Source organism: Nycticebus coucang, chromosome 14 (assembly GCF_027406575.1).
Source record: "Nycticebus coucang isolate mNycCou1 chromosome 14, mNycCou1.pri, whole genome shotgun sequence".
Taxonomy (NCBI): Eukaryota; Metazoa; Chordata; class Mammalia; order Primates; family Lorisidae; genus Nycticebus; species Nycticebus coucang.
The window spans coordinates 18,984,962-19,005,123 of record NC_069793.1 but is presented as its reverse complement, the minus strand read 5'-3'; the positions used below and the strand labels follow the sequence as shown (position 1 = coordinate 19,005,123).

Below are 20,162 nucleotides of genomic sequence, written 5' to 3'. Positions count from 1 at the left end.
GGGGCTAAGATAGGTTGTTTCAACCCCCAGGGCCTCCTCCATTGAGGAGGCAGCCACACCCTCGTCTCTGTTCCTTATAACTGTGTATGGTGATTATACAAACCTCCCTGATGGTTTATGTTTGTAGATCTACTGATTATGAAGCACTGATTATAATTCATGGGTTTTATATTCATAATTTCCTTTAGTCCTCACAACAAACTATTATTATTGTGCAGATAAGGAAACTGAGTCATACAGAGATTAAAAGCAACCATCACTGTGTGTCAGGATTGGGTGAAGCCTCAGGAAGTTCTTACAGCCCCACTGGCCCAAGCTCACCCATGTTCCAGGGGAGAAAGTGGTGGGTGATGGCATTACAGGGACCTGTTCTCTGTGACTTTCTCCCAAACCATCTCGGTTCCCGGGAGGACCTGTCCTCCTGGATAGCGGGGGCAGGCAGGAGGACTGTCTGTCCACTTGTCCTCATGGCCCTGACCTAATGACCTCTACCTCTCTGCTGATTTCTTCATGTTAGTTCAACATTAACTCGCAGGGGTCAGGATTGTCTCTCAGAGTCCCAGGAGCTGACACACTATGGTGCACGTCCGAGGCCTGCGGCTACCTGGCTGCCTGGCTCTGGCTGCCCTGTGTAGCCTTGTGCACAGCCAGCATGGTAAGGGGGGCTCGCAGGCTGGGATCTCCTGGCTCCACAGAGAACATGGGGGACCAGCCCCTAGGTGGGTCCCAGCCCAGGGTGTCTAGCTTAGAGAAGGAGCCAGGAGCTCTGGGGCTGGCCAGAGGGCAGTTGCTTCTTTCTGTCAATGTGGGGAGTGGGCTGAGGCAACTGATGAAAGGCAGGGAGCTAGGGGGCTTCATTCAGCAGCCTTCTGGGTACTTCCACCATCCCAGATACCTCCTCGCAGAAGCTGGTGGGGCAGGGCAGACATGCTTCCAAGACAGCTTGGCTCCAGAGCCTACTGTCCCACGACCCTCCCACTGCAGTGTTCCTGGCCCCTCAGCAAGCGCTGTCCCTGCTCCAGCGGGTCCGCCGCGCCAATAGTGGCTTCCTGGAGGAGCTGCGCAAGGGCAACCTGGAGCGGGAGTGTTTGGAGGAGCCGTGCAGCTACGAGGAGGCTTTTGAGGCCCTGGAGTTGTCCAGCACCACGGTGAGCCCCATGCTGCTCAGAGGGCGGTCGGCAGCATCCCTCATGGGGGCATAGCTCTAGAGCCACAGGGGAGGAGAGTGGGGAACTTCCTCGCTTCTTTGCTGTTGAGAACTTAATTTCAACTCTGAATCCCATTTTACTGGGCTGGCAAGATGGGCATCCCCAGCCTTTCTTGGGGGTCCCTACCCCTGGGCTGTGACGAGGTTCCAGAGTCTAGTACAGCTCCATGACCTTGGGAGGCCTCCTCTGTCTTCAGACGTCTGTCTGTGATAGGGCTCTCTGGAGCCCATGGCCCTGGCCCACTGGATCTCTTCAGCTGCAGTCTTTCTGCTGCTTCTGTGCCACCCCTTGGGGACTGCGACTCTGGAGCCCAGGAACCTTGGGCTCAGGCCTCAGTATTCCTGGAGTTCCTGTGCAGCCTTCCCCTTCTGGAGGGAGTCTCTGCTGGGGCCAAACACTCCGTCTTCTCCCATCTCCCCTAGCCCAAGTGTATCCCTGTTCAGTCTTGGTGTGTGTGTTGGGGGGACTACCCTGTCATCAAATGCTCTTCTCCTTTTGGAGACGAAAGTAGGAGATTCTGCCACAAACCTGTGTAGAGTCTGCCCGCTATGTGACCAAGGTGAAGTAAAGAGGAAATTATGAGGAGAAGACATAAAGTTTACTAAAACAAAACAAAACAGGATCCTGCCGTAGTCTTACTTCCAGCCCTTGTTTTTTAGGATGTATTCTGGGCCAAGTACACAGGTGAGCACTGGGAAGGGTTTGCCCCAGGAAGGGAGGCCTGGGGACCCCACTTAGGGAATGTTCTATCCCAGAGAATCTTTTGGTACATCCAATCATCCATCCACCCACCCCACCCCCTTTCTTCTTTCCTTTCTTCTATCCATCTCTTTTTCTCAATGTCATCCCACTCATCCTCAACTCAGCCCATCCTCCCTCACCCCAATCCAAAAGCTGTTTCTGGGTCTTTTCCAGCTTGTGCGTCAGTGAGGAAGCCACGAGAAAAGTTCAATGACTGTATGGAAGGTGAGCAACTGACCACAGCGTGTGGGGCCGATGGAGGGGCTTGGGAGAAGAGGAGGGCAGGGGCTGGTCAGGAGCATGGTCCAGCGGTGGCAGTCTCTAGTATATGACATTGCCTTCTGTTCCCGAGGTCAAGGTTGTATCTTTGCATCAAGCTCTGTATCCAACAGTTAGATGATTAATGCTGGCTGTGTGCAGAGGCTCACACCTATAATCCCAGCACTCTGGGAGGCCAAGGCCGGTGGATTGCCTGAACTCACAGGTTTTAGACCAGCCTGAGCCAGAGTGAGACCCCCATCTCTAAAAATAGCCAGGCATTGTGGCTGGTGTCTATAGTCCTGGCTACTTGGGAGGCTGAGGCAAGAGAATTGCTTGAGCCCAAGTATTTGAAGTTGCTGTGAGCTATGATGCAACAGCACTCTACTGAGGGTAACAGAATGAGACTATGTCTCAAAAAAAAAAAAGTTGATTAATGCTGGAGGAACAACTGAATGAAGGGATAATACCTTAATGTTTAAGGTCTGTCTTTCATTTGCTTGACCTGAGGTTGTGCCCACCCTTGTAAGAGTTTGAATCATATCATGTTTGTTTTCCAAAACCTTTAGGGGCTCCCCCTACACACAGAGTAAACCACAGGCTTCTTAGCCTGGAACACTCTCCTTCTAGCCTGCCCTCCCACTGCACCAAATATGAACCCAAACCCACAGCTACTCTAACAGCAAGGACTTCTCTAAATACGCCAAAGTGTTTCTATTTCCTGGGCCTTGCTTATGTTATTACTTTCCTCTGGAGCAACCATCACCGCCTTTGTAACACTTTCCTGTCCTTCAGGGACTGGTTCAAATGCTACCACCTTCACTGAGCCTTCAGAGAGCCTCCTCCCTCCTTCCCAGCATTCTGAACACATCTTCAGTATGACAACAGGTTTCTCTACATGGCACTCTACTCACTGGGCATGCTTTCACTTGTTAGATAACTTACTCAACAAGCAATTTACATGTATTAAGCCCTACCAGGCACTGTGTTAGGGGATTTTAAGAAAATCAAATACAGTCCCTCCCTTCAAATAACTCACAATCTCATTGGAAAACAAAAATACAAAATGAAGTGATTGCTAGAAATGCTCTGTTCTAGCCGGGTGTTGTGGCGGGCGCCTGTAGTCCCAGCTACTCGGGAGGCTGAGGCAAGAGAATCGCTTAAGCCCAGGAGTTGGAGGTTGCTGTGAGCTGTGTGAGGCCACGGCACTCTACCGAGGGCCATAAAGTGAGACTCTGTCTCTACAAAAAAGAAATGCTCTGTTCAAGGTGCCAAGAAAACACAAGAGAAAAAGCATCTGGTTTGCTAGCAGGATAGACGGATTCCCAGAAGAAGCAGAGTTCTGCCTGGCCTGTGGGATGCATTGATGAACAAACAGGAGAGCACTGTGGGCAGACGAAGCAGTATGTGCAAAGGCACTGAGGCCCAAGGAGCCAAGCTGACAGGGACAGGCAGACCAGGGCCTGATTAAAAGAACCTTGTTTACTTTTTCATCCTGCTGGCCATGAGGAGTCAGTGAACAGAAGCTCCATGAGAGTAGGGACCTCCCTTGACTGTGACTGTCTTATTCATCAATATGTCCTTAGTACCCAGCACTATGCCTGTCACATGGTTGTCACATGGTAGATACTCAGTGAATATTTGGTGACTACTGTTAAATGGATTGGCAAATTGTTGGGCTCAGGGGAGGTGCTGAGCAAGAGCAGATTAAGGATAGTGAATCAGAGAGAGCTTGGTGAGGATGGATAGACAGAGGTCTGCTAAGAAATGGGGACAGATCCTCAGGATCTGATGTTGACCCGGTCTCTGCAGGTAACTGTGCTGAGGGTCTGGGTATGAACTACCGAGGGCATGTGAACTTTACCTACTCAGGCATCGAGTGCCAGCTATGGCGGAGTCACTACCCACATAAGCCTGAGTGAGTAATGGACAGGTCTGTCCCCCAGGGCCTGAGGACAGGAAGCAGGGAAACTGGGAGGCATAACATTCTACTGGGCAATTTTCTATTTCAGAGTCAATTCCACCAGCCATCCAGGGGCTGACCTGCAGGAGAATTTCTGCCGCAACCCAGACGGTAGCACCACAGGACCCTGGTGCTACACCACAGACCCCACGGTGCGGAGGGAGAAATGCAGCATCCCTGTCTGTGGTGAGCCTGGGGTGATGAACCAGTCCATGGCCAAGGCCCTTCATGGGGTGATGACCCAGTCCATGGCCAAGGCCCTTCATGGGGCCTGGCAGGCATTCAAAACACATTTGTACCTGTTGATCAATGAAGTCTGGGGACCTGGGGAGTTGACTGCCAGCACCCTTCCCCTCCCTGGTCCTTCCTTACGATCCAGGCTGTGGCGTATTCTAAATGTGCTTACTTCCTGCTCGGGCACCCTTCCCTCCAGGAAACCTTCCCTAGCCATTCAGACTACACGCCCTATTCTGAGCATCAGAGCAAGCTGCATGCAATTCAGCTCTTCATGATTCTGTAATTATTTCCCATAGTGTGTTAGATAGCATAATCATGATAATGCTGCCAAACAAACCATTGCAACATCTCCGAGGCATACCACATTAGCATTTCTTCCTTCTGCAACGAGGATTGGTGGGAGTGGCTCTGTTGAGCTTGGCTGCATCTGCTGATGTGTCTGTGGGGTCAAGTGATGCAGGCTTGGCTGTGTGGTTCTGCTTCAAACAATGGCTCTGGCTGAGCATGGCTTCTTGCTACTTATTGGCTCCAAACTGCTCTGAGGCTAAGGCTGAAAGGCAGCAAATGCTTGGGGAAGATCTTCTCATGGTGATGGCAGGAGCACAAAAAATGAGCAGACATATATCATTTGTCTTTTTTTTTTTGTTTTTAGACAGAGTCTCATTTTGTTGCCCTTGGTAGAGTGCTGTGGCGTCACAGCTCACAGCAACCTCCAGCTCCTGGGCTTAGGCGATTCTCTTGCTTCAGCCTCCTGAATAGCTGGGACTACAGGTGCCCGCCACAACATGCAACCATTTTTTGTTGCAGTTTTGCCAGGGCCGAGTTTGAACCCGCCACCCTCAGTATATGGGGCTGACGCCCTACTCACTGAACCACAGGCACCGCCCGTCAGAGTCTCACTTTGTCACCCTTGGTAGAGTGCCATGTCACAGCTCACAGCAACCCCAAACTCTTGGGCTTAAGTGATTCTCTTACCTCAGCCTCCCAAGTAGCTGGGACTATAGGCACCCGCCATAACACTTGTCTATTTTTTTTGTTCCAATTGTCATTGTTTTTTAGCAGTCCCAGGCCGGGTTCAAACCTACCAGTCCTGGTGTATGTAGCTGGCACCCTAACCACTACGTGAGCCAAGCACTCCATTTGTCCTAAAGCCTAAGCTCAGAACTGGCACAGTCACTTGTGCCCATGTTCCATTGGCCAGAGCAAGTACATGTTCAAGGCCAAAGTTAAGAGGTGAAATACACTTCAGCCTGTAAAAGTCACAGGGCAAAGGATGGGAATTCGTACCCTTACTTTCATCCTCCAAACATGTGTTGGTGTTTTTTGTTCTCTGTGCATCCCTGTTGGATCCATTATTTGATCCTGGGACTAGTCTTCTAAAAAGTTACTAATCATCCTAGTGAAACTCGCTACCTTTATCCTCCACCCAACATACACACTAATGATAAGCATATTGCAGGCATGGAGAAACTGACCTACTGCCAGGTGAGACATCCTTAGTGGATCCCAGCAATCTTTCCTGCTGTGCCCCTGTGAAAACATAATCCTCCTAGACAGTCACTACCAGTTGATTACAGACAGCCCTGGTGGGGTTATCTGCTTACTATCACTGGTTTATTTTGTGTCAGACACTTGTGCTGTATATTTTGTTTAACCCTCTCGACAAACCTGCAAGAATGACATTGGTAACTTCAGAGAGGGGTTAAGTAACCCAAGGTCACTTAAAAAGCAGCAAGACAGGGATTCCAATCCTCATGTGTCTGGCTTTGTGTGTGGTTCTGCCCACGCTACTCCCTGCCTCCTCACCCACCAGGCCAAGAGCGTTCCACTGTCGAGATGACTCCTCGCTCCAGAGACTCCAGGTTGAATGAGTCACCTCCACAGGAGCAGTGCATCCCTGATCGGGGCAAGCGGTACCAGGGAAGCCTGGCCGTGACCACACAGGGGTCCCCCTGCCTGTCCTGGGCCAGCACAGAGGCCAAGGCTCTGAGCAAGGACCAAGACTTTAGCCCAGAGGTGCCGCTGGTGGAGAACTTCTGTCGCAACCCAGATGGCGATGAGGAGGGTGCATGGTGCTATGTGGCGGATAAGCCTGGTGACTTTGAGTACTGCGACCTCAACTACTGTGGTGAGCAGACAGGGCAGGGGGCTTGAATGCAGAGGACAAAGCCTAGGGGAAAATAAAGACCAACAATCTTATCTTAGGTTTACTAGCTGAGTGCATTTGTTACAGTCTTATAGTGACTGGGTGGTGGTAGGTTCTATGCCCACTTGGCAAATAAGTAAACTGAGGCTGTGGGAGGTTACATTACTTGATAATCCAGGCGTATATGCACTCTTAACCCTGTACCAGATGGCCTTAAGTCCAGCTAGGCTAATAGGGGTGTCCTAGAGGTGGGTGATGAATAGCCCAGCCCAGTCTCAGCCAGTGCCTGGGTCCCTCCAGAAGAGGCTATGTATGAGGAAGGAGATGAGCTGGACCCGGACACAGCCATTGAAGGGCGCACCACCACCAGTGAATTCCAGACCTTCTTCAATCCGAAGACCTTCGGTGCCGGGGAGGCAGGTGAGGCTTTGGCATCACTGTGCAGGGGCTGTGGGGCTGGTGGCCTGGATTGGCCCCTTACAGCCTGGCTTGCTCTGCAGACTGTGGGCTGCGGCCTCTGTTTGAGAAGAAGTCGGTGAAGGACAAAACAGAAGAGGAACTTCTGGAGTCCTACATAGAGGGGCGCATTGTGGAGGGCTGGGATGCGGAGATCGGCATCGCACCCTGGTGCGTCCGGGGCTGCACTACCACACACCGTGTGGGCACATGCTACCTGCACCCGCCACCCCCCCCAGCCATGGAAGACCACCCTGCCCATGGATAATAATAGCTGAGCACCCATGACCTCACCTCTCCTCACAGAACCCCTGTGGGATCGGGTTCACTATTTCTATGTCCTAACCAGATGGCAAAGCTGAGGCTCTATGAATTAAGTGACTGTCCCAAGCACCTACTAATGGGTTGCACGGTCAAAATTTGACTCCAGTTCTTTTGACTCCAGAGCTGTGCTAAGCTGTGTCAACTCTGGACTGGAAGAAGCTGGAGAAGGGGATACAAAAAACATAAATCCACCCCTCATCACTGTAGAGGATCCAGTCCCCAAGGGCAGCCAGGTCAAGCTGGGACCTGGACCTAGGAGGCAGCTCTGTCCCACTAGTTCTTAGACCAGGGTAGGTAGAAAGGCAGCCCCTAGCTCCTAAGCTTCCTGCTTCCCTTCCTAGGCAGGTGATGCTTTTCCAGAAGAATCCCCAGGAACTATTGTGTGGAGCCAGCCTCATCAGTGACCGTTGGGTCCTCACTGCTGCCCACTGCCTTCTGTACCCACCCTGGGACAAGAACTTCACTGAGAATGACATTCTGGTGCGCATTGGCAAGCACTCCCGTACCAGGTACAGAAGTTGTAGTCCACGGGTGTCTGGCAGAGGTCTGAGTCTTCCAGAGGGACCATGAGGGGTTCTGGTGACCTTGGGGCATGTGGGCTATGTCTGTACATCCCTCACAACATGACATCTGAGCAGGCCCTGTTGGAAGGTCCGTTTGGTCATGTCCTGACCAAGGCTTGGAAGCTGGGGACAGAGGATGAAATCATTGTTTGCTTCCAGCTCCCCTGCCTGGGGTATCTGACTCCAAAGCCCTGTGTGGCTTTAGGGCCAGAACAAAGCGACCAGGGGGTGGTCACCCTGACTCCTAGAGCCTGAGAGCAGGCAGTTTCCTTCCTCAGGGAACTGGCTGGCCCTCATTGGGTAGACCTACAGCTTCTCCACTGCTCTGTTGGGCTCTGCACAGGTACGAGCGAAACATTGAAAAGATCTCCATGCTGGAAAAGGTCTACATCCACCCCAGGTACAACTGGCGGGAGAACTTGGACAGGGACATTGCCCTGCTGAAGCTTAAGAAGCCCATCACCTTCAGTGACTACATTCGCCCTGTGTGCCTGCCCGACAAGGAGATAGTAGCCAGGTGGGGTGGCCAGAGGGCTACTGGCTGAGGGGGCAGAGGCTGGGTGCAGGCCTGGCTCTCATGCTGAGTAGCCTTCCAGAAGTCCCTTCTCCTTTTCCAGGCCTATTTCTTGGAGTGAACCTAAAAGTTTTTTCCAGCATCAGGGTTTTAGGTTTTGGTCACTAATGAATGGAGCGGGGGCCAAGAAGCTCTTCTAGGAGCTGGTTTTCACCAGGTCCTTTTCCCTTCCCTAAAGGTTGTTCCGGGCTGGATACAAAGGGCGAGTGACAGGCTGGGGCAACCTGAAGGAGAAGTGGACACCCAGCACTGAAGAGGGGCAGCCCAAAGTCCTGCAGGTGGTGAATCTGCCCCTCGTGGAGCGTCAGGTCTGCAAGGCCTCCACCCGGATCCGCATCACTGACAACATGTTCTGTGCTGGTAATTCTGAGCCTTGCAGGCCACGGGACCAAGAGGGTCTGAGGTTGGGAGAACTGGACATGTTACAAGTACAAACCTGGGTTCAAGTCTTGGCTCTAGTCGCTTACAAGCCATATGACTTTGGGCAAGTTGCCTAACCTCTTGGTGGTTTAGTTTTTTCACTCTGTAAAATGGAGGAAAAAGCCTCTATTCTATAAGGTTATGTGATACGAGCACATGTTTGGCATGGTGCCAGTCACCAGCAAAGTGTTCAGTATATGTGAGCTGAGTAGCAACAGGAGGCTGTGAGGTGAGGAAACACCATTCATTCATTCATCCAGTGAGTCAGTGGTTCATTCAGCAAATGTTTATTGAGCACCTACCTACCATGTTCCAGGTAGCATTCTAGCGTATATGCAACAGGGGCCCAAACAGACAATGCTTATGTCCTCGGAGAGCTTCCTTCCTAGAAGCAGGGAACATCAACAAACCGGTCCAGAACATCAATCCCTGAAAGTGCTATGAAGAAAAACAAAGTATAGTAAGGGAGAGAGTGAGGAGGTAATCTTCTCACTGATGTGGCTGGAGGAGGCTGGAGAAGGCCTCTCTGAGAAGGTGGTGTTTGAGCAAAGACTGGGAGAGTGAAGGAAGGAGTCAGCCAGGTGTATCTAGGGGAATGCTCTGTAGGCCCAGGAGACAGCAGATGCAAAGGCCCTGGGGCAGGAGAATGCTTGTCTTAGGAGTTCAGGGTGGGGCTGGAGCTCAGTAAACATAGAAAGGGCACCAATGGATAGATGGAGGTGGTAGGAGGCAGAGTACAAGCACTTTTCCTTAGGGCCTTGAAGGACTTTGGCTTTTATTGAGTAAGATGGGAACTTACTGGGGAGTTTGGGGCAGGTGAATAAATGATCTGACTTATTTTAAAAACTTAAATAATTGGGGCGGCGCCTGTGGCTCAGTCGGTGGGGCGCCGGCCCCATATGCCGAGGGTGATGGGTTCAAGCCCGGCCCCGGCCAAACTGCAACCAAAAAATAGCCGGGCGTTGTGGCGGGCGCCTGTAGTCCCAGCTGCTCGGGAGGCTGAGGCAAGAGAATCACTTAAGCCCAGGAGTTGGAGGTTGCTGTGAGCTGTGTGAGGCCACGGCACTCTACCGAGGGCCATAAAGTGAGACTCTGTCTCTACAAAAAAAATAAAAAAAAATAAAAAAAAAAAACTTAAATAATTTTTTTTTTTTTTTTTTGGTTTTTGGCCGGGGCTAGGTTTGAACCCGCCACCTCTGGCATATGGGACCGGCACCCTACTCCTTGAGCCACAGGTGCTGCCCTTAAATAATTTTTTTATGTAGACGCAGGGTGTGGTGGCTCACACCTCTTATCCTAGCACTCTGAGAGACTGAGGTGGGTGAGACCTGGATGCTTCTTCCTGTGGTCAGAGGGAAAATGCATCCCCAGTTAAAGAATGCACAAATAGGGCGGCGCCCGTGGCTCAGTGAGTAGGGCGCTGGCCCCATATACCGAGGGTGGAGGGTTCAAACCCAGCCCCAGCCAAACTGCAACCAAAAAATAGCTGGGCGTTGTGGTGGGTGCCTGTAGTCCCAGCTACTCGGGAGGCTGAGGCAAGAGAATCGCCTAAGCCCAAGGAGTTGGAGGTTGCTGTGAGCTGTGACGCCATAGCACTCTACCAAGGGCGATAAAGTGAGACTCTGTCTCTACAAAACAAAAACAAAAACAGGCTGGGCGCCTGTGGCTCAAGTGGCTAAGGTGCCAGCCACATACACCTGAGCTGGTAGGTTTGAATCCAACCTGGGCCTGCCAGAATAATGACAGCTGTAACCAAAAAATAGCCAGGCGTTGTGGCAGGCGCCTGTAGTCCCAGCTACTTGGGAGGCAGAGGCAGGAGAATCGCTTGAGTCCAGGAGCTGGAGGTTGCTGTGAGCTGTGATGTCACAGCCCTCTACCCAGGGCGACAGCTTGGGGCTCTGTGTGGCTCCGTGAGTAGGGTGCCGGCCCCGTATGCCGAGGGTGGTGGGTTCAAACCCAGCCCCGGCCAAACTGCAACAACAAAAAAAAATAGCCGGGCGTTGTGGCGGGCGCCTGTAGTCCCAGCTGCTCGGGAGGCTGAGGCAAGAGAATCGCATAAGCCCAAGAGTAGAGGTTGCTGTGAGCCGTGTGACGCCACGGCACTCTACTGAGGGCGGTACAGTGAGACTCTCTGTCTCTACAAAAAAACAAACAAACAAACAAACAAACAAACAAAAACAAACAAAAATAAAAACAAAGAATGCACAAGTATTCCCATTATGAGGGTAGAGAAGATATAGTGTTTGACAGATGGACTGAGTCCAGTAGTCATTCTATCCAAGAAGAAGAAATGATTTCTCTGGGCGGCGCCTGTGGCTCAAAGGGGTAGGGTGCTGGCCTCATATGCTGGAAGTGGCGGGTTCAAACCCAGCCCTGGCCAAAAACTGAAAAAAGAAGATTTCCCATATGTTCAAATCTACTAGTGTATTTTTCTTCTGCTTTTTTTTTTTTTTCTTTGAGACAGAGCCTCAAACTGTCACCCTGGGTAGAGTGCTGTGGCATCACAGCTCACAGCAACCTCCAACTCCTGGGCTCAAGCGATTCTCCTGCCTCCACCTCCTAAGTAGTTGGGATTACAGGCACTTGCCACAACGCCTGGCTATTTTTTGGTTGCAGCCATCATTGTTGTTTGGCAGGCCTGGGCTGGATTGGAACCCGCCAGCTCAGGTGTATGTGGCTGGCACCTTAGCCACTTGAGCCTCAGGCGCCAAGCCATGCTTTTTTTTTTTCTTAAGATGCTCTGTCACTCCAGCTAGAGTGCAGTGCTATGGCCATAGCTCACTGCAACCTCAAACTCCTGGTCTGAGGCAATTCGCCTGTCTTAGCCTGCAAGTAACTAGGACTCTAGGTGCCATCACGTCCAGATAATTTTTCTATTTTTTCTAGAGACAGAAATCTTGCTTTTGTTCAGGCTGGTCTGGAACTCCTGAGCTCAAGCAATCTTCCTGCCTTGGCCTCCCAAAGTACTAGAATTACAGGAATGAGCCACAGCCTCTGGCCTACTAGTATTTTGTCTGGAGTGCTGCAGTGTATTGTTTTTTGATTTTTTTCTCCTTGGCACCTTATTTTATATATTTGTGATTTCTTTCTTATTTTTCTTGAATAAATTAGCTACTGCTTTGCCAGTTTTGCAAAAACAAATACTTAGGAATTTGACTAATTAAATAAATAAGCCTATTATTTTTCCATTATGTGCCTCATTAATTTTGTTTTTATCTTTATTTATTTATTTAGTGTTCTTTTGGCCAGGGCTGGGTTTGAACCCGCCACCTCTGGCATATGGGGCCGGCACCCTACTCCTTTGAGCCACAGGCGCTGCCCTTGTTTTTCTCTCTCTCTTTTTTTTTTTTTTTCTTTTGTGGTTTTTGGCCGGGGCTGGGTTTGAACCCTCCACCTCCGGCATATGGGACTGGCACCCTACTCCTTAAGCCACAGGCACTGCCCCCTTGTTTTTCTCTTTAAAAAAAAATTTTTTTTTGGAGACATCTAGCTCACAGTAACCTCAAATTCTTGGGTCCAAGGGATCCTCTTGCCTCAACCTCCCAAATAGCGGGGACTACAGGTGCCTGCCATGACACCTGGCTAGTTTTTCTATTTTTAGTTGAGATGGTGTCTTGCTCTTTTTCTTTAATTGATAGAGTCTCATTATGTTGCCTTTGGTAGAGTGCCATGGTGTCACAGCTCACAGCAACCTCAAACACTTGGGATTAAGCAATTCTCTTGCCTTAGCCTCCCAAGTAGCTGGGACTACAGGCGCCCACCACAACGCTCAGCTATGTATTTTTGTTTAGCAGGCCTGGGGCAGGTTTGAACCCACCAGCCCCAGAGTATGTGGCTGAGCTATGAGCGCCCAGCCATTTTTTTTTTTTTTTTGGAGACAGAGTCCCTGGGTAGAGTGCTAAGGCATCATAGCTCACAGTGACCTCTAACTCTTGGTCTCAAGCAATCCTCTTGCCTCAGTTTTTCTTTTTCTTTTCTTTTCTTTCTTTCTTTTTTTTTTTTTTAGACAGTCTCAAGCTGTTGCCCTGGGTAGAGTGCCAAAAACAGAATGAATGAGGCACATAATGGAAAAATAATAGGCTTACTTATTAATTGCTCATGGTGTCATAGCTCACAGCCACCTCCAACTCAGGCTCAAGTGATCCTCTTGCCTCAGTTTCTCTATTTTTAGTAGAGACGGGAGTCTTGCCCTTGCTCATGCTGGTCTCGAACCTGTGAGCTCAAGCAATCCACCCACCTCAGCCTTCCAGAGTGATAGGATTACAGGCCTGAGCCACCAGGCCTGGCCTTTTTCTGAGACTGAGTCTCACTATGTCACCCTCGGTAGAGTGCTGTGGTTTCACAGCTCACAGGAACCTCAAACTCTGGGCTTACGCAATTCTCTTGTCTCAGCCTCCCAAGTAGCTGGGACTACAGGCGCCAGCCACAACGCTATTTTTTTCTTGCAGTTGTCATTATTATTTAGCTGGCCTGGACCGGGTTTGAACCTGCCAGCCTCTGTGCATGTGGCTGGAGCTGTACTTATTGTACTGCGGGCGCTGAGCCTGCTTCAGTTTTTCTATTTTTAGTAGAGATAGGGTATCACTTTTGCTCAGGCTGGTCTCAAACTCGTGAACTCAAGCTATCCACCGGCGTTGGCCTCCCAGAGTGCTAGGATTATAGGCGTGAGCCACTGCACCAGGCCAGGGTCTGGCTCTTAATAACAGCAAAATAATTATGGTGGTCTCGAACTCCTGAGGTCAAGTGGTTCTCCTGGCTTGGCCTCCCAGAGTGCTAGGATTACAGGTGATGAGTCATCATGCATGGTCCCCTAAAATCTATCTGCTTCCTTGTACCTTTTGTAATTTTTTTTATCCATCTGGTCACTTTGTTATTTGGTGCAGATATTTATAACTGTTATTTATTCATTGTGAATTTGGCTTTTAGCATTAAAAGTGTCTTTCTTTAAATTATTTCCAACTTCAGAAGTACTATCTCTGTTCTCTTTTTATTTCCGGTTGCCTGATATATCTTTGCCCATCCTTTTAATTTTAGCTTCTATGAATCACTTTGTTTTTGGTGTGTCTCTTATATATAGCATAGATGGGTCTTGCTTTGTGAGTCAAACTAAAATTCTTTTTATTTTTAAATGGGTGAGTTAAGCCCACTCATATTGATGATTGATAGAATTAACTCTCACTATTTGGTAATTACTGTGTGCACTGTTTTTTGCTGTATTTTCCCTCTATGTGGTCTTTTCATTTCTTTTTAAAATATTTAAATATTAGAAAGGTTTGATTTTATCTTAGTAGTTATCTTTGGGCTTACACTTGTTTAAAATGCTCTTGGTGTGTGGCATCTGTGGCTCAGTGAATAGGGTGCTGGCCCCATATACTGAGGGTGGCGGGTTTGAACCTGACCCTGGTCAAACTGCAACAAAAAAATAGCTGGGCATTGTGGTGGGCGCCTGTAGTCCTAGCTACTCGGGAGGCTGAGGCAAGAGAATCACCTAAGCCCAAGAGCTGGAGGTTGCTGTGAGCTGTGACGCCAAGGCACTCTACCAAGGGTGACTAAGTGAAACTCTGTCTCTAAAAAAAAAAAATAATAATAATAAAATAAATAAATAAATAAAATGCTCTTGGGCCAGTCATGGTGGCTCATGCCTGTAATCCTAGCACTCTGGGAAGCCCAGGTGGGTGGATTACTTGAGCTCAGGAGTTTAAGAGCAGTCTAGAAAATAGCAAGACTCTTGTCTCTACTAAAAATAGAAAAAGTGAGGCATGAGGATTGCTTAAGCCCAAGAATTTGAGGTTGCTGTGAGCTGTGATTTCACAGCACTCTAGTTGGGTTCCAGAGTGAGACTGTCTAAGAAAAATAAATAAATAAATAAATAAAAAATAAATAAAATATAATGCTCTTGGTTCCTTTCTTGTTTTCTTAATAACCTTCCAGTTATGCCTTTGAATTCCCACCTATTGCCTATATCAATGAGCTTATTTTACTTTCCTCTCTCTCTTTTTTTTTGAGACAGAGTCTCACTATGTCACCCTCAGTAGAGTGCAGTGGCATCACAGCTCACAGCAACCTCAAACTCCAAGAGTTTGAGCAATTCTCTTGCCTCAGCCTCCCAAGTAGCTGGGACTACATGCGCCCCCCACAATGCCCGGCTATTTTTTGTTGCAGTTGTCATTGTCGTTTAGTAGGCCCGGGCCGGGTTTGAACCTGCCATCCTTGGTGTATGTGGCTCACGCTACAGCCACTGTGCTACGGGTGCTGAGCCATTCCTCTCATATTTTTAGTTGCATTATTTCTACTTGTCTGAACAGTTAATTCAGTCCTTTCACTGAAGTTATACATTCTAAGGTTAGGTGAAACTTGTCTATTAGATTTTTCAAGGGTCATGGGTGTAGAATTTCCTGAGTTGTTATAACTGTTTTTCTATGGTCTTGACACCTGAAGATCAGGTTAGTTCGATATAAAAATCCCTGGCTTGGCCAGGTGAGGTGGGTTGGATCCCTTGAGCTCCGAAGTTCAAGACCAGCCTGAGCAAGAGTGAGACCCGGTCTCTATTAAGAAAACAGAAAAATTGGGTGGCGCCTGTGGCTCAGTGCGTAGGGCGCTGGCCCCATATACCGAGGGTGGCGGGATCAAACCCGGCCCTGGCTGAACTGCAACCAAAAAATAGCCCGGGTTGTGGCGGGCGCCTGTAATCCTCCTCCTGCTCCGGAGGCTGAGGCAGGAAAATCGCGGAAGCCCAAGAGCTAGAGGTTGCTGTGAGTCCTGTGACATCATGGCACTCTACTGAAGGCGGTAAAGTGAGACTCTATCTCTACAAAAGAAAAAAAAATAGAGGGCGGCGCCTGTGGCTCAGTCGGTAAGGCTCCGGCCCCATATACCGAGGGTGGCGGTTCAAACCCACCCCCGGCCAAACTGCAACCAAAAAATAGCCCGGCGTTGTGGCGGGCGCCTGTAGTCCCAGCTACTCGGGAGGCTGAGGCAAGAGAATCGCTTAAGCCCAGGAGTTGGAGGTTGCTGTGAGCTGTGTGAGGCCGCGGCACTCTAGCGAGGGCCATAAAGTGAGACGCTGTCTCTACAAAAAAAAAAAAAAGAAAGAAAACAGAAAAATTATCCAGGCATTGTGGTACATGCCTGTAGTCCCAGCTACTTGGAATGCTGAGGCAAGAAGATTGTGTAAGCCCAGAAATTTGAGGTTGCTGTGAGGTAGACTGATGCCATGGCACTCTAGCCTGAGCAACAGAGTGAGACTGTCTCAAGAAAAACAAAACCAACAAACAAAATCCCTCCTGGCTCACATTTTCTTTCCCTGAACTTAAAATATATACATTAACATTTTTTTACAAAAATTAAAAAAAAGTTTATTGCTTGCTTTATTTGTTGTTTTTTATTATTTATTTATTAATTAATTATTTATTTTTGAGACAGAGTCTTAAGCTGTCACCCCGGGTAGAGTGTGCTGTGGCATCATAGCTCACAGTAATCTCCAACTCCTGGGCTCAAGGGATTCTGCTGCCTCTGCCTCCCAAGTTGCTGGGACTACAGGCGCCTGCCACAATGCCTGGCTATTTTTTGGTTTCAGCCGTCATTGTTTGGTGGGCTGGGCTGGATTCGAACCAGCCAGTTCAGGTGTATGTGGCTGGTGCCCTCGCTGCTTGAGCCACAGGTGCCAAGCCATTTGTTGTTTTTTCAAAGTCTGTTTTGCTCTTGTAAAGTATTTGATCTTTTTGCTTGTGGGACTTGAGAATGTTTTCTTCATCTTTTAAGCTTCACTTTTTTTAGGCTATGTTTCAGAAGTGATTGTTTTTAGGTCAATTTTGCTAGGTACCCAATGGAGCCTTTCAATACATATGTTCAAGTTGTCTGCTAATTTTGTGAAGTTTTCTATGATTATTTTCTAAATATTAGTTCTTTCCCATTGTTTTATGTTTCTTCTTCAAGGTCTCAAATTACTTCTTTGGTCTTTGAGTTCCATTTCAAGCACTTTCTGCTTTTCATTTCTTTCTGTTGTTCTGTCTACCTATTTTTAATTTTTGAAATACTGACTTGGGTTTTTATTTATTTATTTATTTGTTTTTGAGACAGAGTCTAACTCTGTTGCCCCAAGCGAATGTGCTCTAGCATCATACTAACTCACAGCAACTTCAAATTCCTGGGCTTAAGTGATCCTCCTGCCTCAGCCTCCCACATACCTGGGAGAGGTATACAGATACCTACAGATACCTGCCATAATGCCTAGCTGATATTTTTATTTTTATTTATTTATTTATTTATTTTTTAGAGACAGAGTCTCACCCTATCACCCTCAGTAGAGTACCGTGGCGTCACACAGCTCACAGCAACCTCCACCTCCGGGGCTCAGGTGATTCTCCTGCCTCAGCCTCCAGAGTAGCTGGGACTACAGGCGCCCGCCACAACGCCCGGCTATTTTTTTGTTGCAATTTGGTTGGGGCCGGGTTTGAACCTGCCACCCTTGGTATATGGGGCTGGTGCCCTACCCACTGAGCCACGGGCACCGTCCTATTTTTTTATTTATTATTATTTTTTTAGATACAGAGTCTTATTATGTCGCCCTCGGTAGAGAGCTGTGGCATCTACAGCTCACAGCAACCTCCAGCTCTTGGGTGTAGGCGATTCTCTTGCCTCAGCCTCCCAAGTAGCTGGGACTACAGGCGCCCTTCTATTTAGGTTTTTTTGTTTTTTTTTTGTAGAGACGGAGTCTCACTGTACTGCCCTTGGGTAGAGTGCCGTGGCGTCACACGGCTCACAGCAACCTCTAACTCTTGGGCTTACGCGATTCTTTTGCCTCAGCCTCCCTAGCAGCTGGACTACAGGCACCCGCCACAACGCCCGGGTATTTTTTCTTTTTGTTACAGTTTGGCCGGGCTGGGCTTGAACTTGCCACCCTCGGCATATGGGGCCGGCGCCCTACTCACTGAGCCACAGGCACCGCCCCCTTTCTATTTAGTTTTAACATAATTGTTTTGTAGAGTGAGTTAATTTATAAGATTCCTAATTTTTTTTTTTGAGACAGAGTCTCTTTTGGTCGCCTTCGGTAGAGTGCTGTGGCGTCTTAGCTCACAGCAACCTTAAACTCTTGGGATCAAGCAATCCTCTTGCCTCAGCCTCCCATGTCACTGGGACTACAGACACCTGCCACAACACCCAGCTATTTTTTAGAGAGGGTCTCACTCTGGTTCAGGCTGTCTCGAACCAGTGACCTCAGACAATCCACCTGCCTCGGCCTCTCAAGTGCTGGGATTACAAGCGAGAGCCACCGCACCCACCCTAAGATTCCTAATTTGATTGCACCTGTTTTTATCAGTAGATAAAATTTTTCCATTCTGATTCCCACACAAGATTTGGTATTAGTTACACGAGTAATTTTTGTTTCAGGTTAATATATGGGTATAGACAATAAAATATACAATTAATTTGAAGTTTCGAGATTCTCTGTATTCTAGTAATGTTGAAGGAATGTTTTTTTTTGTGTAGGTTTTGTTGTTCATGATGTTATGTATTGTTTGTGGAGGATGTATGGGGAGATTTGGATAAAAGCAACTACCATTACCCTCAGTGATCTAACTTACTCTTTGTACTTAAATTTTTTTTCTTTCTTTGTCTGACTTTTTTTTTTTTGTCAAGACAGAGTCTCACTTTGTTGCCCTCGGTAGAGTGCGTGGCATCACAGCTCACAGCAACCTCCAGCTCTTAGGCTTAGCTGAATCTCTTGCCTCAGACTCCCAAGTAGCTGGGACCAGAGGCGCCCATCACAACACCGGCTATCTTTTTTTGTTCTGGCCATTTGGCTGGAGCCAGGTTTGAACCCACCACCCTCGGTATATGGGGCCGGTGCCCTACTCACTGAGCCACAGGCGCTGCCCTGTCTTACTTTTTAAAAGCATCATCCTGGCTCAGCACCTGTGGTTCAAGCGGCTAAAGCACCAGTCACATACACCTGAGCTGGCGGGTTTGAATCCAGCACAGGCCTGTCAAACAACAATGACGGCTGCAATAGCTGGGCATTATGGCTGGCGCCTGTAGTCCCAGCTACTTGGGAGGCGGAGGCAGGAGAATCGCTTGAGCCCAGCAGTTGGAGGTTGCTGTGAGCTGTGATGCCACAGCACTCTACCCAGGATGACAGTCTGAGGCCCGTCTCAAAAATAATAAATAAATAAATAAATAAATAAATAAACAAACAAACAAATACATAAATAAAAGCATCACCCTGCCTGTTGGGTGGAGAGTAGATTGTAGATGGGTGAAGTAGAATTAGGGAAACTAGTGGTTCAGGGAAGGGATGTATATGACTTGGCCAAGGGTAGAAGTGGTGAGAAGTGGGATAATTGTTGAAGGTGGGACCTAACAAACTTTGCTAAAGAATTGGATGTGTGTGGCTCAGTGCCTTTAGCTCAGCGGCTAGGGCACCAGCCACATGCTCCAGAGCTGGCGGGTTCAAATCCAGCCTGGGCCTGCCAAATAACAATGACAACTGCAACCAAAAAATAGCTGGGCATTGTGGTGGGCGCCTGTAGTCCCAGCTACTTGGGGGGCTGAGGCAAGAGAATCGTTTAAGCCCAAGAGTTTGAGGTTGCTGTGAGCTGTGACACTACAGCACTCTACCCAGGGGGACATAGTGAGACTCTGTCTCCAAAAAAAAAGAAAGAAAGAAAAAAAAAAAAAAAGAATTGGATGTGTGGGGTAAGGAAATGAAGAGGCCAAGGATGACCAGAAGGGGGCAAGTAGGCACTCTCCTGGCTGGACTCTGAGCTTTGCTCCTGAGCACTGCTGTTCTCTCTCAAGGTTACAAGCCAGATGAAGGGAAACGAGGGGATGCCTGTGAAGGTGACAGTGGGGGACCCTTTGTCATGAAGGTAAGCTTTTAGAAAGGCCAGGCCCTGATGGGTAGATCTTCCAGGGGTGGGGAGAGGTGGGTGAGGACATACTATAGTATTCAGAAACAGTTATGTTGGACTTTATTGGAAACCCACTCTTTCTTCCTCAGAGCCCCTATAACGACAGATGGTATCAAATAGGCATTGTGTCATGGGGAGAAGGCTGTGACCGGGATGGGAAATATGGCTTCTACACACACGTGTTTCGCCTAAAGAAGTGGATACAGAAGGTCATTGATCAGTTTGGAGGCTAGAAGGCCACTCACATCCTGGTCTCCTCACTGCAAAAATCACAGTAACTAATCCAGTGGAAGAATTATTTTTGTGGTTTGTTTCTAGAACTATAGTTCTCAATAAAAGTGACTCTTTTCTCAATGATCCTC

The 20,162-nt window shown here is 48.6% G+C and overlaps 1 protein-coding gene across 2 annotated transcripts; it reads left to right on the top strand.

Moving 5' to 3' along the window:
* Positions 1–512: 512 nt before the first annotated feature.
* F2 (coagulation factor II, thrombin) lies at positions 513–20,159 on the top strand. 2 transcript variants are annotated; one of them, XM_053560513.1, is made up of 14 exons: positions 513–655; positions 985–1,148; positions 1,868–1,892; positions 2,124–2,174; positions 4,020–4,125; positions 4,220–4,356; positions 6,221–6,535; positions 6,854–6,973; positions 7,054–7,180; positions 7,675–7,842; positions 8,240–8,413; positions 8,649–8,830; positions 19,688–19,758; positions 19,890–20,159. In XM_053560513.1, the coding sequence occupies exons 1-14, from the start codon at positions 577–579 to the stop codon at positions 20,031–20,033; spliced, it is 1,863 nt and encodes a 620-aa protein (XP_053416488.1). In that variant the 5' UTR covers positions 513–576; the 3' UTR covers positions 20,034–20,159. The 2 variants fall into 2 exon arrangements, with proteins under 2 accessions (XP_053416488.1, XP_053416487.1); XM_053560512.1 differs by having other exon boundaries at positions 546–655; positions 892–1,148.
* Positions 20,160–20,162: the final 3 nt, after the last annotated feature.

Bases quoted from the DNA above. Each gene is read 5' to 3' on its own strand.
- F2 (XM_053560512.1), top strand. From the start codon at position 577: ATGGTGCACGTCCGAGGCCTGCGGCTACCTGGCTGCCTGGCTCTGGCT. The intron at 656-891 runs GTAAGGGGGGCT...CCACCATCCCAG, and splicing joins CCTTGTGCACAGCCAGCATG to ATACCTCCTCGCAGAAGCTG. The intron at 8,831-19,687 runs GTAATTCTGAGC...TTCTCTCTCAAG, and splicing joins TGACAACATGTTCTGTGCTG to GTTACAAGCCAGATGAAGGG.